We start from the raw sequence: 15,455 nt of genomic DNA on the forward strand, positions 1-15,455 counted from the left end.
TTGCTGGGTAACAACCTCAAGAAGAGGTTAACTACATTATGCTGTTACTGTCACACACTTGCTGACCTACAGCCTGAAGAGTTCTACACTTAAGAGAGTGCATGTGCCATGTTTGTGGGAGTGCCACATCTCCCAAAGGATTTTCCTGTCCTGTTGTTGAGTCACGCTGCTCCTTGCCAAAGACACTTGTGTCATCTGAAAGTGCATCTTGATGGACATTTATCGTTCCAATCAGTGGTGCTTACAATCACCAGTAATCAGTAGTGAGCAGTGTACAGCACATTGTGATCTGCTGTCATGTATTGGTATGAGATACAACAGAAATCACTTAAGTTCAGCTGTCTCCATCTGTGACCTCATTTCATATTCCAGAAATAGCTCCCCCTCACCACATACTGCTACATGCATGGCTACATGTTGCATGTACAATCTTGCATACACACACAGGCATGGCGAGCAGCCCAGTGGAGGGTGAAGTGTGACATTTAGACCATTTCTCCTGCAATGGGGGGCTCTTATGAAGCTGGGGTGGACCACTGTAACATCAAACACTCACAGCCAGCAGGACGCTCTGTCTCCCTGAGGGCACTGGATGAATAGAGTGTGTGTTTGTGTGTGTGTCTTCCTGTGAATTTGAAGCCTACCTGAGAAAAGAGAGTGGCTGGGCTTCTGGCTGCACTGTCAGACATTCATAGTATATAAAAATTGTTTTGTAGTCTGACGACATCTGCACAGCGGAGTTTGCTTCAAGGAAACCTTGCTTTTGTCATTGTCATCACAGCGGAGGGCTCTAAGATGCTGCAGGAGCTTTGTTTTCCATCGACGTCATTACATTGCTCACTAAATCTAATAAGGTTGGGAAAAAAAATGAAGTTCTGCACTCACACTATGCGGCTTATTTAAAAAATGTTTTTTGGGATAAAGGCGCTGCCGAGCCGAGATCACATTTTGTGCTGATATGGAAATCAAATGTGTGCTTTGTTTACCTAATGATTAGTTGCGGTGGCTGCATGTGGCGCTTCATCAGTGCTACAGCCCTCAAAGACTTAGCGCCCGATAATTCAGCTAAAGTGCTTCCACTCTGACTCTTTACAATGAGCCAAAACAACTACAACTACCACTGCTTCTCCAGAGAAATGTAGATCATCACATTTGTTTCACTGTTATAAATGAAGACCAGGCTGCTCATCTCCTCTGTGATTGGCTGACTCACAAAAGCAGCGTCATGCTACCTCCTACAAAAAGATTTATTTGCTTCCAGCTGACAAACAAAAAACCAACAAAAACCATAGCAGCTGTCCTCCCAATACTGACACATTTCTCCGTGACTGGGCATCTAAATCCGTCTCTGAGTGGTGCAATAGGCAGTGTATTTGCAGAATTATGCTTTGTTTTTAATAAAAATGTCCAGTTTTAAAAGATGTTGTTGGGGCTTATTTATGAGAGGTGGTGAAATGACATCATATAGATCTCAGTATTTACTTGTTGCTCCACTGTGTATTTGGCTGCTTTAATCTAATTCTTGAGTGGTTGTTTTCAGGATCACCACACCTAGGATTAAATGATGGGGAATAAGAAAAGTGCAGTACAAATCATTTTGGAAGAGCAAAAGTGGTGCAGTTAAGCCCTGGCCTTGACAAATCTAATTGTGTTAGGAAATTCAAATAACCTAGAACATTTTCACGTAGTCACTATTGTTTTACCATACTCTCAAAAAAAAGAAAGAGCAAGGAAGAAAAGCAATTATGAGAGAAAGAAAGCAACAAAGACCCATTACACTATTATCTGGGGATTTTTCTGACTTTTAAGGGATTTTGAATTCCATTATTTATCTTCAGACTGTAGAATAAGATTGAATAAGTAGCCTACAATGTTGTATGATGACTTGCTCCTCTGCACACTACAGTCAGATTACAGCTGACTGGAACCTCAGAGGTGAGGTTTTCATGCATTTAGGGAGCTCTCCTCCCCGTCTCCCGGCAGCATTTTCCAGACATTACAATATTTCACATAACCTTGGCAACACAAACGTATTTTCTCCCCATCTCTCTCTCTCTCTCTCTCTCTGGCACGCTTATACTGAACATACACGGTCCGTCTCATGCTCAAACCCTCAGAGAGCCCTAAAACCTTAACAACGAAGATTTAATTAATTTTCAAAGTAAATGGGTGAGGAAAGAAGGGGCTATTATCTTTATGCTGAACGACGGCAGTTGTGTGTTTCCATGGAGAGAGCATCTCTGGCGGTATTCAGGGAAACACTACGGCTTTGATGTACAAAATGAGGGAGAGAGAATGAGCGAGACCAAGGGAATGTGCACAAGCTGATTGTTCTCTGTATCCGTACAATGAGAGAGCAGGCAGATGGTCAGTACTTATGCTCAAAGATTTTCCAAATTCTAGGTTACAAGATTTTTTTTGCCACATTTTAAGTATAATGGTGATTCATCATAGGAACCCCCAAACAAAGAGCTTTTGTTGAAGCATATTGCACTATTGGATCCATTGTGTTACTTGGAAATTCTCATGACTATATGAGAGAGAAATCATTTTCAGCATAGCAGATATACAATGCGCCAGCAGAAAATGATCATTTATCTAGACATCTGCCATAAAAAAAGTTGTGTTAAACAGCAAAAGCTTCTTCTAGAGTCACGATTTTGCACAGATGGTGCAGGGAGAAATCCACAAGGGACAGAAATACCAATCTCTCAACCAGTATCCTCATAGACTTTTCAGAAATCACTTTTGTTCAAACCAGAAACTCACTTTTTTTCTTACTGCAGTTGTCTTCTCCAACAACAGTCACAACCTGTCGTTCATATGTGTCTGAAAGCCTAGAGGTGGACTTAAGGGTCTGAGATCAGAATTTTTCCTTTGAAATCAGCTGGTCAGAGCTAAAAGAGCAGGAGGAGGCAGTTAGTGCAGTTAACTGCTGCTCATACCACACTCTTCACTTCAATACAAACACCAAACTAAAACACTTCACACACTTTATTATCAGAGAAGAGTGTAGCACAGTTACAAGTGCAACAGCACAGTCGGAGAGTTGACTGAAGTAAAAATCCCCACACCTGCACACATACGAATGCCCTTTAACTACTGACACAAGCAAACAAATCATGAGGATACCTGTGGACCTCACCACCTACACACACACACGCAGGCACGCACGCACGCACACACACAGTGTGGGTGGTCAGGTACAAAATACCTCATAGAAGGTGCATCTCTGTTGCATCTCTGTAAAGAGCACAGCACACAAACTCATCACTTTAATCTATAAAGAAACAGAGACTGTATCACGCTTGGTGTACTCTAATGGTATTTGAGCAGGTGTTTAAAATATTTCAGGCAAAGGGTCCAAAACTCTTTCCAGGCCCAGGTTTCTAGTGTTGTTAAACTAGAACAGAGGTGAGGAAGCTTCAAAAAGCCAGACACAGACATCAGGAGACTCAGTCTAACAAAAATGTACCGAGATACTTCCGTCACAACATATCTGCCTGTCACTTTTGGGAAAAGACTAATCAATATGGTTTGAACGGAAACATGTTTGTATTTGTTTGACCAGGATCTTTCATTTTATGGGGAAAAAATAGTGGCTAGTGAAAACAATTCCATCTAAGTCTATATGAGCGAGACTTGTTAAATTAATTTAGTGATACCTGGATCAGTTTTTTTTTAACCAGCCAGTATATTTCGTAAAATGTTGTATACTTTAACTTTATTGACACATTTTACCTTGAACACACTGAAGCCAGTTGGGAGATTTAATAATCTGTTAACTTAATATTTGGTTTCCACCCTGATAAACCACTGGAATGGAATATATAAACACATTGTGATTTGCATTAATGAATGATATGTTTGGTCAGTGATCCAGGTGTAACCACATGACTGTCTATAGTAAACAGAGAGATAATACAATGAAGGAGCTAACAAAAATATCACTGACACCCCACTTCCTCTAAACCCAAAGAATCATATTCCCTGGCAATATTAAAGCTGCAAAATATTGAGGAAAAAAAAAAACTCCACTAGAGTATGTTATACATTATTAATTACTTTTAATTATTCAGCCCTTAAGAGACAAGAAGGCAGTCCTGGAAAAAGTAAGACAAGCATTAAAATAATGAATTATTCTTTCCAAAATGAAACATGTAGATGACAAATATCTATTGCAGCCACCGGTAGCTGCATTAGATATACCAGGAAAATGCATTGATTTAGACAGAGAAGTCTTATTATTACAATATTTTAGCTGCTTGATAAGGAGTCACATAAGGAAACAACACACACTAATTTCTGGATCATTCAAAATGAATCAGTTCTTGCTGCTGGTACATAACCGTGATGCCTCTGACGGAGCTTGTCATTGCCATGCCATGTTGGTGCTCACCGACTCATGAACTTTGAAAATTGTCAGTTTCATAGGGTTTCATATGTTGAGAGTGACAGGACATGTAAGGTTGAAGAATTGCTTGGAAACTGGTTGCTACATGCTGGTGGCAAACAGCTTCTAAGGCAAAACCCTGAGGCAATAGCAACAAATCCACCTTTTGCAGGAAGTGGAAATGATTCTATTTGAATATAAAATTAAGGAATACTTTTTGTATGTATTATGAAGAATAAGTCTCATTGTCTCACACTGACAATGAGTCATCTTTCTGCATGTGAGTGTTTATATGCTGCAGTTTCCTCAGAAATGAACAGTGTGTGTGAGTTGAAGGGTGTTAAACCATCGTTTTTGTGTGCAAGTGCCTGGTGGGCAATGATGTAGCTATGGCTCATTGTAATTTGTTGGTCTCATCTGACCTGTGTTCATCTGTTGAGGTTAAAGGTCACTGAGAATGATGACAGCTTTGGCTTTCCACAAGCCTCAGATCTGGAGGAGTGTTGATCTGGCTGAGAGCGAGGCTGCCTGGAAGGTGATCTGACTGTTGTTTTCATGGCTTGAGAAACACATGCTGATGTGTGATTAGAAACATGCGCAAACGTAATTATATTCGAGTCACTGGAGGCAGATAACACATTAAAGCTGACCTATGCGCCTTTTAATCAGTGTATGGATGCGATATAGTGAAGTGGGAAAAAACATGATTACTGCTGAGGATAATCCCATTCTATAAGGGATGATGGCTAACACATACAACCCTATACCATACACACACACACACACACACACACACACACACACACACACACACACACACACACACACAGTACATACCAGCAATGTCAGTGTGACCCGTCATGTTATTCCTAGAAAATACTGTATGTATCTACAGGTCTCTGTAGCAGCAGGCGGTAAATACTTCCCTATTACAAACGTACGTCATATGTCATCTGCAGCTTTGACACTTCTCAAAGCCTCTTACTGTCAGCATGAATGCTGATGATGTTACAGTGAAAAGAAAGTATTATACCTTCGGAGGGAAGCAGAGAAAAGAAAGAGAAGTTGTAATAGGTTTTGATTGCATCTGGCTTCACTTTACATGTTGATGTACTTGGTTTGACACTGTGCTCTGCAGCAACATTTATCTATTTATTTGTGGCTATTACAGTTTAAGGTAGAATGTACTGTGCCACTATGTGTCTGTGTGTCCACAAAGGTCTCTTGCAGTTTGTGCAAAATGTATCTGACAGAAGGTAAAAACTGGGAAACTGTTTTTTGATTTTCCTGAAAAATATTCATTGACTACATTGATACCATTTGCCTCAAGCTTGTTCCTGGCACTGGGTGATATTAGCAAATATCTAAATGAAACCAACTCTGTATAATATGACTGCATTGTCACAATAAGTACCAGGTTGATTACTTCCTTAATTAGGTATTGCTGCAACTTGCTGATTGTGGCAGGGGAATTCATCCAAACCACATTCTGTTATTACAGCTGTACACATGCACATCCATTGTTAAACCTAAAACACCGGTCTATACATATCCCTAACATTAATATGGGTTGAAGTTCCATCTTGGTGTAGTATTATTATTATTATTATTATTATTATTATTATATTTTTGTTTTTTTCAATGACCATCTTTTCCTTGTGAGCTGTTACTCATCATCCAGTGGAGGTGACGTGGAGGATGAGGAGATCAGACAGGTGATTCATGTTCTATTTCTCTCTAAACACAGCACAGCAGTAACACTAATAAACTCAACTGATCATTTAATTCAAACCATAATGGTAATTGTGATGTAAATGTTTAAATTTCCTTGGCTATTCAATTACTGAATACAAATGGCTTGAATAGCAACTGTAATGCCTGATGCCACTGCTGCATAATTCCAGTTAATTGAATAGTTGGGGATAATTGTATATAATCATAATTGTACTGTTGATAAATGTTTTGTAGAAACTAACTGTGAGTAATAACAAAGAAAAAGAAGTATTTAACTATATGGTGTAATTGTGATTGCAAATGGTGCATAAATGCAGCCTTTCAGTGAAGGACAATTCAGAAGCTTTGTTGATGTCAAATGTTCAAAGAAGCACATGAATAACCAGACATCTGTGCAGTCTCTGTTTTGCCTGGAGAGAGTTAAAAATCTGGTGCATACATAGTATATGACGTGCAGGGCACCTGAAAGAGCTACATCTTATCATCAGGCTTCCTGCAGAAGGCTTCTCGCACTGATGCTTCACACTACCATTCTCTTTCCAAGTCTGTATCTCTTTCACTTTCACTGTGTCACCGCCCGTCTCCTCAAGATCCCAAATGCTTGTTTATCTGCATACACGGAAACACCTATAGGGTCTCGTTCCAGCAGGGAGCAACAGCCTTATATTCTTTGTTGTGATTTAACAATGTTCGCCTGTGTGAGCATGTGTGTGAGAAACCGAGCAAGAGAGAGACAGAGAGAGTGTCTGGAGGCGCCGTCTGTCCTGTGACCTGGATATAATGTGGACCCTTAGGAGTGTAGTTTTAGAAGCTGTCGATGGACATTACACACTACACAAATATGAACACATAAATACACATGGACACAAGACACACACACACACACGCCCTACATCTGTCCTGCAGTTCCTAAGGACTGTTTCCAAACAGCCGTAAATAGCCTCCTAATGTGACTATTAAGTAAATTTTTTTTCAAGAACAGTGTAACAGCTTTATAGTTTCAAGTCACTTCAGATTCATTGTATATCTGTAGTGCTACTGCCTGTTGCTGACTGACAACATCCTACAGTGAGTATGCCTGCAGTACAGTTACACCACAACAATGGCAATTAAACTGGGTAATATGAGTGGCGGTAACAACCTATGCACCACTTTCAGCAATTTAAACTTCAACTTCAGTCAACTGAAATTGCAAGTTTAGGACACACGCTCAAAAGAAAACTGATAATCTATACGACAAAACTGACACAAGCTACTTTCAAAGACGGAGAACACTGCAGAATGACAGGCAACTGAAGAGCCATGAACATGTGACTCTTTTACTTTAGGACAGGTGGGTCCCTCCATCATCTACTGGATACACTGTCTTTATCTCTAACTTATGTTGGCACCTGAAATTATGGGGCTTAAGTCTGGGCTTTGGCTGGGCCACTCAAGGGCAGTCAGAGACTTGTCAGAGACACTCCATGTTGTCTTAGCTGTGTGCTTCAGGTCACTGTCGTGCTGAAAGGTGAACCATCGCCCCACTCTCAGGTCGAGTGCACTCTGGAGCCTCTCTGTATTTGGCTGCATTTATCAGTTACTCAATTGTGACCAGTCTCCCTGCAGCTGAGAAGCTCCCCACAGCGTGATGCTGCCACAAACATGCTTCACTGCAGGGATTTCTTTTAGCCAGGTGATGAGCAGTGTCTGGAGTTTGCAGACAGTTTATTAAGCTTAGAAAGTTGAATTCTTGTCTCATTACACCAGAGAATCTTTTGCATCAAGCTCTGAGTCCTTTAAATGGCGCTTTGCAAAGTCCAAGCAGGCTGTCCATCTAGCTGCTCTATGATAAAGGCCTGATTGATGGGGTGATGCTGAGGTGGTCGACCCAGCAGGTTCTCCCTTCTCTACAGAGGACTTCTGAAGCTCTGTTAGAGTGACTGGTGGGTTCTTGGTAAGCTCCCTGACCAAGGCCCTTCTTGCCCAGCTGCTCAGTAAGGCCGGATGCCCAAATCTAGGAAGAGTCCTGGGGTTGCAAACTTCTTCCGTTTCACAATTATTGAGGTCATCGTGCACCTGAACCCTCAAAGCTTTAGAAACAGTTTTATACCCTTTCCCTGATGCATCAATGGCAATTATATCCATTTAAAATAAGATGTATAACATAACGTGCAAAAAGGTCAAGGTGTCTGAAAACCTCTTGAAGCCGCTGTATGTAGTATATTGTTACACCTTCAAAAAAAGCAGAGCAGTGCATATATGACCTTCAAGCAGTTGTAAGATCTTGTACAGTAAGAAGGAAAACAAGTAGGGCAATCAAAAGACAGATATTTCCTTCTGAGGTAATACAACCAAATCACTAGTTTTGCCAAAGCTGTGCCTTTGAAAATGGAGCTGTATTAGAATATGACTTCACGTGTTCTTAAAGCTGGGGTGGGCACTCATCAATGTCCATGTCCCTTGAGATAGATATGCGTCAATATCGGTGCAGCGTTTTAGAGATGGAGAAAACTTGTACTTCTAACGCTAACTCCATTTTCCTGTAATATCAAATGTGTTGTAGTGGATGGTTGTGTAGATAGATTTACCATGAAAGCAGGCAACGAGTAGCTGCGTTCAATGTTGCTAATAGTTTAGCCTTCTGCTAATCGTAGCCAAAGGCTCATTGCTGTGTCTGAGTTTGGTTGCGTGCGTGTATGAAGCGCATGCATGTGCCCGTGAGAGCTGCGGGAGGGCGGCTGTATTTTCAAATTCTGGTGTCTTTTTTTTTTCTTTTTCTTTCTAGACCTCTCCCTATACCAGCTCTAAATGACCTCCCAACTCTCTATTTATTCCTTCTGCTCCCTCCATCTGTTCATTGTTCCACTGATTCCACCCGATTACTCTCATCTCACACCCTCTCTCCTTTCGTCTTCCTATTTTGAATACTTAAAAAGGCATTTGTTTTGCTGGGAGGAGGAGTGACACAGTCTAGCAGGACTTTTATCTGAAAGGGAGCTATAAATAACCAGTTGGAAGGACGAAGGAGAGGAGATGGAGGAGAGAGTGAAAGAAGGAAAGGAATGGAGAGGGAATGGGACTTAAAGTAAACCAGCTATGGGCTGCACAAATATTTGTAAGTAGAGAGCATGTGGTTAGAAGGAAATCAAAGACAAAATGAAGCCCACTGCAGGACGCACTGCGGAGCGCTGCTGAATCCAAAGTCGACAAGAGGCATTTCATGAAATGTCTTAACAAAAACAAAAACAAGCACATCTCATCACTCATACATGACCTCTGAAACCTTGTGCGTTCACTAAAAAGAAGCAATGCACATCAGTATGACCATGACCTTATACATTGACTTGTAGGAGCACAACAAAGAAGTTCCCAGTCAAACCGCTGATACCATTTGGAGGGTACGTGCGTTGCTCTGGTGCACATCGGTGGTAGTTAAGAGGTCTAGATGTACTGCTTCAGGGATTCAAAACAGAAAGCATCTAAAGAGACTTCTCTGACCTTTAAACCATCCTTCTTTCCCATCACCCTGACCTCCTTTCATCTCTCCATTCCTTCTCCCTCCATCCTCCTCCTTCCTACATATGCTGATGATGTGATTTTAAATGTTACTACTGGAGTCAGTTTTTATGCGGAAGGAGTTCCGCAATAACCATGGCCGAGTACAGGATTACAATGCTCAGGCTTAAAATGAGAAACAAATGGAGGAAAGGGAGGGAATAAAGAGAGAAGCTATAGCTTGTATGATTAGAGCTGGTGAGACAGAAGTCATTTCTAGATGAGGGTAACCACAAAGAGTTAAGCCTTACCGACTTACTAGTGATTATAGAGCCTGGAGAAGAAAGCATGGTTCAAATGTATGTATGTGTGTGTGTGAGTCTTTTGAAGCTGTTCATCAACACTTACTATTTCTGACAGAACAAGCACTCAGACACTCTAAAGAAGACGCACGCGTGCACGCACGCGTGCACGCACGCACGCACGCACGCACAGATCAATCAGTATGCATAGACAGTCACAGCCCTGACCCTTTCAGATATCTTATCTTCATCTCTGGGGCCAGATAATCCACACAGGTCCTCCGACACACACAAAAACACACACAAAAACACACACAAAAACACACACACACAAACACACACACACACACACACACACACACACACACACACACACACACACACACACACACACACACATTTCCAAGTGTCCATGGTGCTTATGTCCTGGCACATGCTGTAATGATTTTTAAAGGGCTGGCTTATCAGTTGTCATGTCTGTAAACTGAAGAACACACTCACCTTAGCTGTCTTCTCTCCCAGTCAGTGCTCTAGCAGACTGGATGGTAATCTCTTCTTTATTATACTACAATGTCACAGATTCTGACTGCCCAGTGCAAATCATTTTAAATCTACATATTCTGCAGCTAAGGACAGTGTCATTAATGTCAAACTGTCAGCAATCACATTAATTTATGTCTAATTTATGCCTCAGCTAATATCTTATGATTTATTAATGAGAAGATTTAATTAATCCACCTTTGAAAACTATTGCTATTCTGTCAGTACGAGGATGAGAGTTGTTCTTCAAGGATTATTTTTAAACACACGATACAAGTCAAATTATTTTGTGTGTATCAGCATTAACATGTGTAGGCCAAATAGGATGTATTCTTTTAAATCGTTATATTTCTTTATGCTACTTTGTTTTATTACTGCCCAGTCAGTCAACTGCTTTGAGTTGAGCTTGACAACTGTAAACTACAGCTGTAAAAAGTGAGAAACATACCATATCAATGGGGCAACTGTTTGTAATGGAGACCATTTTTTTTTTCCCAGCATGAGAACGTGTCATTGCAAGTACAGTAATTTCACAGTAATTTAATGAGTAAATCCATCCCCCATGTGCCATCAAATTCCTAGTGTTGAAAGCTAAACAGATTTGCATAAGCCATTTAAGTATGCATCTTGAGTTATTAGGTTCCGATCAATTCAATTTTGTGTTTCTGCGGGAATACTATAGTTAGTATAATCTCATCAAAATGGGTAATGTTACATGACAAACTCAAATGTAGGTTACAAAATGAAGCAAGTGTTTGTGAGAATTGAGAGAACATGGATTTGCATGAAATCTGTGATTATTAGTTTCCTGAAACTAGAGTAATAACAATGCAAATCCTGTTTGTATGTCACTGTGTGCTACATGTGCAGGCCCTGTACCTGCACATGCTGACACCGTGTGCCTCTGCAGCGATGGCTCATCAAGTGAGGCATAGTGCTGAAATGATTAGTTGGAGTGGGGTTCAGAGACCTACTTGACTGGATTCCAGGGGATCATTTGCCAAATAAGGATTAGTTTAGATTCAGCAATATCTCATTTATTTACAAGACATTATCTTAAATAAGGGTCTTAGAGGAACACCAACACTTGTGTGTGTATATAGTCCAAAATGATTACGATAATAACAAAAACATTATCTACAAATGTCGCCCTTACACAAGTACTTTTTCTTCAAGACACCACACCAACAAACATGACCCCATTTGAAGACTCCTGTGGAGCTTAGTTGAGAGTGTGTGTATTTTTCCCCCTACCTGCCGCTGCTGTTGCGGAGGACAACCAGGGCATCAGGGAAGCCGTCCAGGTTGTAGTCCCCGAGGTGAAGGGCCAGGGGTTGGCTGGGTGTCCCTGGCACAAAGCTCCAAACTGTTTCCCTCCGCTGGAAATCTGACAGCACTGGTACCCACTGCAACAACATCCCAAAACAATTACTCATCAATCAGAATTAACCAGCACAACACTTGACACAATAACAGGGAAAATAGAGGACAGGAAAAAAGTGAAGGATAAAAGAGACAGTGGATGAGAATAACCTGAATGCAGTGTCAAAAAATCATTTAGTTTCATTCTAGTCTTAAACCTTCTTCTACTGAATGTTCAGAATCGTGTTGTTCGTACTTCTTTAGAAATTAGTATCAATGTTCTGAAATGGAACAAGGTGAAAATAAGGTTCATCACTTCATTAGTACAAAGAAAAAGTCAAGTAATAAATGAAGTTACTTTTTTTTTTGTAGATTCTCAGATAACAAAGTCAATTTGAGGACCAATAAACTTGTTGAGATGTGGTGTTTGTACTTGATCATACTGTTGTCACAATGTCTCTTTTTTTTTTTTTTTACACTGGCACAGTAATACAGTAATTTCTGGGTAGTTAGATTCAAACACTACGAAATAAAAACAAATACTAAATGCAATGTACAACATATAACAACATATAATCCCATATTCATCATTTCTGTATTCAAGCAATTTAAGTTTTGAAGTGCTATTTGAAGTGTTGACTTATTCACCAATGTTAGAAACCTACTACTAACTCTTTGTTGAATAAAAACTGGTCAGGGTGTTGGAAGGAGGCAATAATGCAGTCAGAATGAAGCTCAAACCTACATGTTAATAAGGTAAGAAGAACTTTTTACCTTGCCACTTGCACTGCAACACAAACACGGATCAAACTGCTAACAGTGCAGCATGGTGCTCATATACCTACACATAAGTACAGTATGTACAGTAAACCAACATAATGGCATTTTTTAACCAAGATGACAAACTAAAAGAGAGTCATTTCAAACTCATAACAAATGCTTGCCTATATTTAAATGTTTTCATGTAATCCAAATGTACAAACTTACCCCTTTCAGGGCATTTAATGCTGCTCCTTGATGATCTCATGTTGGTAACTTTAATCATTCTCTTTGAAACTGAAACACTGGAGTCAAAATCAATCCTAAATTGTCCACCCAAAAGCAATTATTTGTAGTCTTTGAACTTACCAGCAACAACACTTTTCAAAATTACGTTTAAAAAAGCATTTACTTGAGAAGTAAAATGCAAATCACATTAATTGCTTGGATTTACTTGTAAATCCTCAATTTAGCAACTCCTCTCCTTGGTGTGAAGTAGCGCCACAAAGGAAAGCCAAACAGAAAGAGAAATAAATCACCAAAATATGACTTAACTAATGAGAACTAAAGAAAAGATAATCAAAGAAAGCAGTCTAAATTTGACGTATAACAGCAACAAATTACAGCTTCATTATAAATAGACACTATGCCTATTAATAAACTACACGATGCTACTCTCTTTACACATCAAATACAGATAGTGAAGAAGCTCTCCCACTCTGTTAACCAAACACAAATAAGGCTTCTTTCCCTCATCTTGACAATTCAAATGTTGAGGTAATAGGGCCCTCAAGGGGGTCTTGTTCTAAAGTTACTACCAACTGATGTTTACAGTGGGAAACAGTCAAACTAAAGAGGTACACTCAGTAAACAACACAAAAACAAACTGCACTGTAGAGACAGTGCTTTAAAGAACCTCACTCAGACCATTATCACCTCACTTAATATGAATACTCTTTCACTTAGCATTTCTCAAGTACACTTGCACTAGTTAAAGCCTTGACTCTCCATTTTAGTTTAGTCTCCTGCACTCTGTCTTCCTGCAATTCCTCCAAACTCTGGTGACTGTAGCTGGAAAATAAGAGCTATTACTTTTCATTTTGCAGAGGAAAGATTTATTGTAACTGCCCATATATTCCCACTAAATTCATTTTAATGGAGTTTCAACCAGTGACAGACATACTGGTCTCTCTGTTTTCATTAATGTCATTTGTCTGAATTGTTAGCCAGGACTCCTGTGAATTACACATAATATAAGAGAGGGAGGTGTTGCAAGGAGGGAGAGACTATGAATGTCCCTTATTCACACTAACGCCATCATGAGAGGCAAATCCTGAGTAGTATGTATCACCATTCAGTACAGTATCTGGCTGGTGCACTATGTGAACCAAATACTTAGTCTTCATTAGTCTAATGGAATCAAATTATAGTTTGGGTCCTGCACATGTAGAATCCCTTATTTCTCAAGATAGGAGGTGGCACCTAGTACCTCCACCTGTTGCTGCTGAACAGCCATAAGAACAGGACAACAAGGTGACTGCCTGTAACAGGAGACGTCGCCCTCGGCTGAGTTTATTCCTAGTCTTGTTAGTCTCTAAATCTAGCTAGTTGGCAACAGCGCAGGTTGTAAATGCCCCCTTAATAGAAACTGTTGCCGCCAATTCATTTTGAAAGAGCAACAACCAATAGGGAAACTTGACCTGACCTATGGTATAAATATGATCACTCAACAACAATCACTCAGTCAGTCACAGGCATTTGCAATTATATAAAAATATATTTTGAGACTCAAAACTGAACTACCAGTGTAGATCCCTGGTGTGTGTGTGTGTGTGTGTGTGTGTGTGTGTGTGTTTGTGTCTCATAGAGAGGCGCATGGCCAGATGCTGGAGGTTTGAACTATTCATGAATGTTAAACAGAGCGAGCAGGTGCAGGGGAGAGTCACCAGAGAGACACTCACCAGAAATGCTACTAATAGCTCTTAATATGACCAGCATGTCTGAGAAAGACAACCAAGGCCTATCACCAATTAGTGTGAAATTGTCACTGATGTAAGTTACCTCAAAACCAGCTGTGCACACTATGTCAACATTGCACAATGTGCCAATAGGAGGGGGGCCCTTTTCCCTTCTGGGGTCCCAAACATTTGCCTGGTCTGTCAGGTGCACTTTTGTTTATATCCAATTTAGCCTTTAGCATTCACAAAACCCTTTTCTGTTTGATTTTGAAAGGCGGTATCTTTTGATATTACATTACAATAAAATATAAAAATCTGTTTTAATCAAACTCTAACCTTCCTTTCCATTTATGACCTTATACAGAAATAGTGAAGTTTAGGTGGTAATGTTTGGACTGGGAGTGTGATGGACAGACTCAGTGTAAGCAGCGGGCAATGATAGTTATTATGCTTCTCTACATACAGATGGTGTCATAAAACCAGTTGAGTGATAAAGACCCAGGTTGAATATTTTTCAGAGGATAAGAATGAACTTGGAGCTTTAATGCAGCGCTGCGCAGCCAAACTCGCATTAAATGACTGTTGAGTGATGTTGCAATGTGATTTGAAAGGCTGACTGCCTGCCATATGGGTGTAAAACATGGCTGTGATTACTTCTATCCACAGTGGATGGGAGTGCTGGAAATGACCACTGTGCTGTGGCTGGCAGAGAGAAGTGACAAGAGGGAGACCTGAGACCCTGCTGCCAGCCCATTTGTGGCCAGTAAACACAATGCTAGACGTTGACACACAGAAACCTTCACATTTGTACAAACTGACAGAGGTGGAACCATTTTCAACTTGCTGAAAAAATGCCGGGGACAAAACATGACAAAGACATGGAAGTAGTTTGTATGACTGACAGCTCAATCCCTGCGTTATAATCCAAAT

General features: G+C 40.3%; 1 protein-coding gene across 1 annotated transcript in view; it reads right to left on the bottom strand.

Moving 5' to 3' along the window:
- The window catches only part of itfg1 (integrin alpha FG-GAP repeat containing 1), a 144,640-nt gene that overhangs the window by 65,666 nt on the left and 63,519 nt on the right, over window positions 1-15,455 (bottom strand). The window contains exon 10 of the mRNA XM_056402763.1: window positions 11,701-11,852. Within this exon, the coding sequence (XP_056258738.1) occupies window positions 11,701-11,852 (152 nt within the window). The remainder of the gene's footprint in view (window positions 1-11,700; window positions 11,853-15,455) is intronic.

The sequence above is a fragment of the Seriola aureovittata genome, chromosome 1 (assembly GCF_021018895.1).
Source record: "Seriola aureovittata isolate HTS-2021-v1 ecotype China chromosome 1, ASM2101889v1, whole genome shotgun sequence".
NCBI classification, from domain to species: domain Eukaryota; kingdom Metazoa; phylum Chordata; class Actinopteri; order Carangiformes; family Carangidae; genus Seriola; species Seriola aureovittata.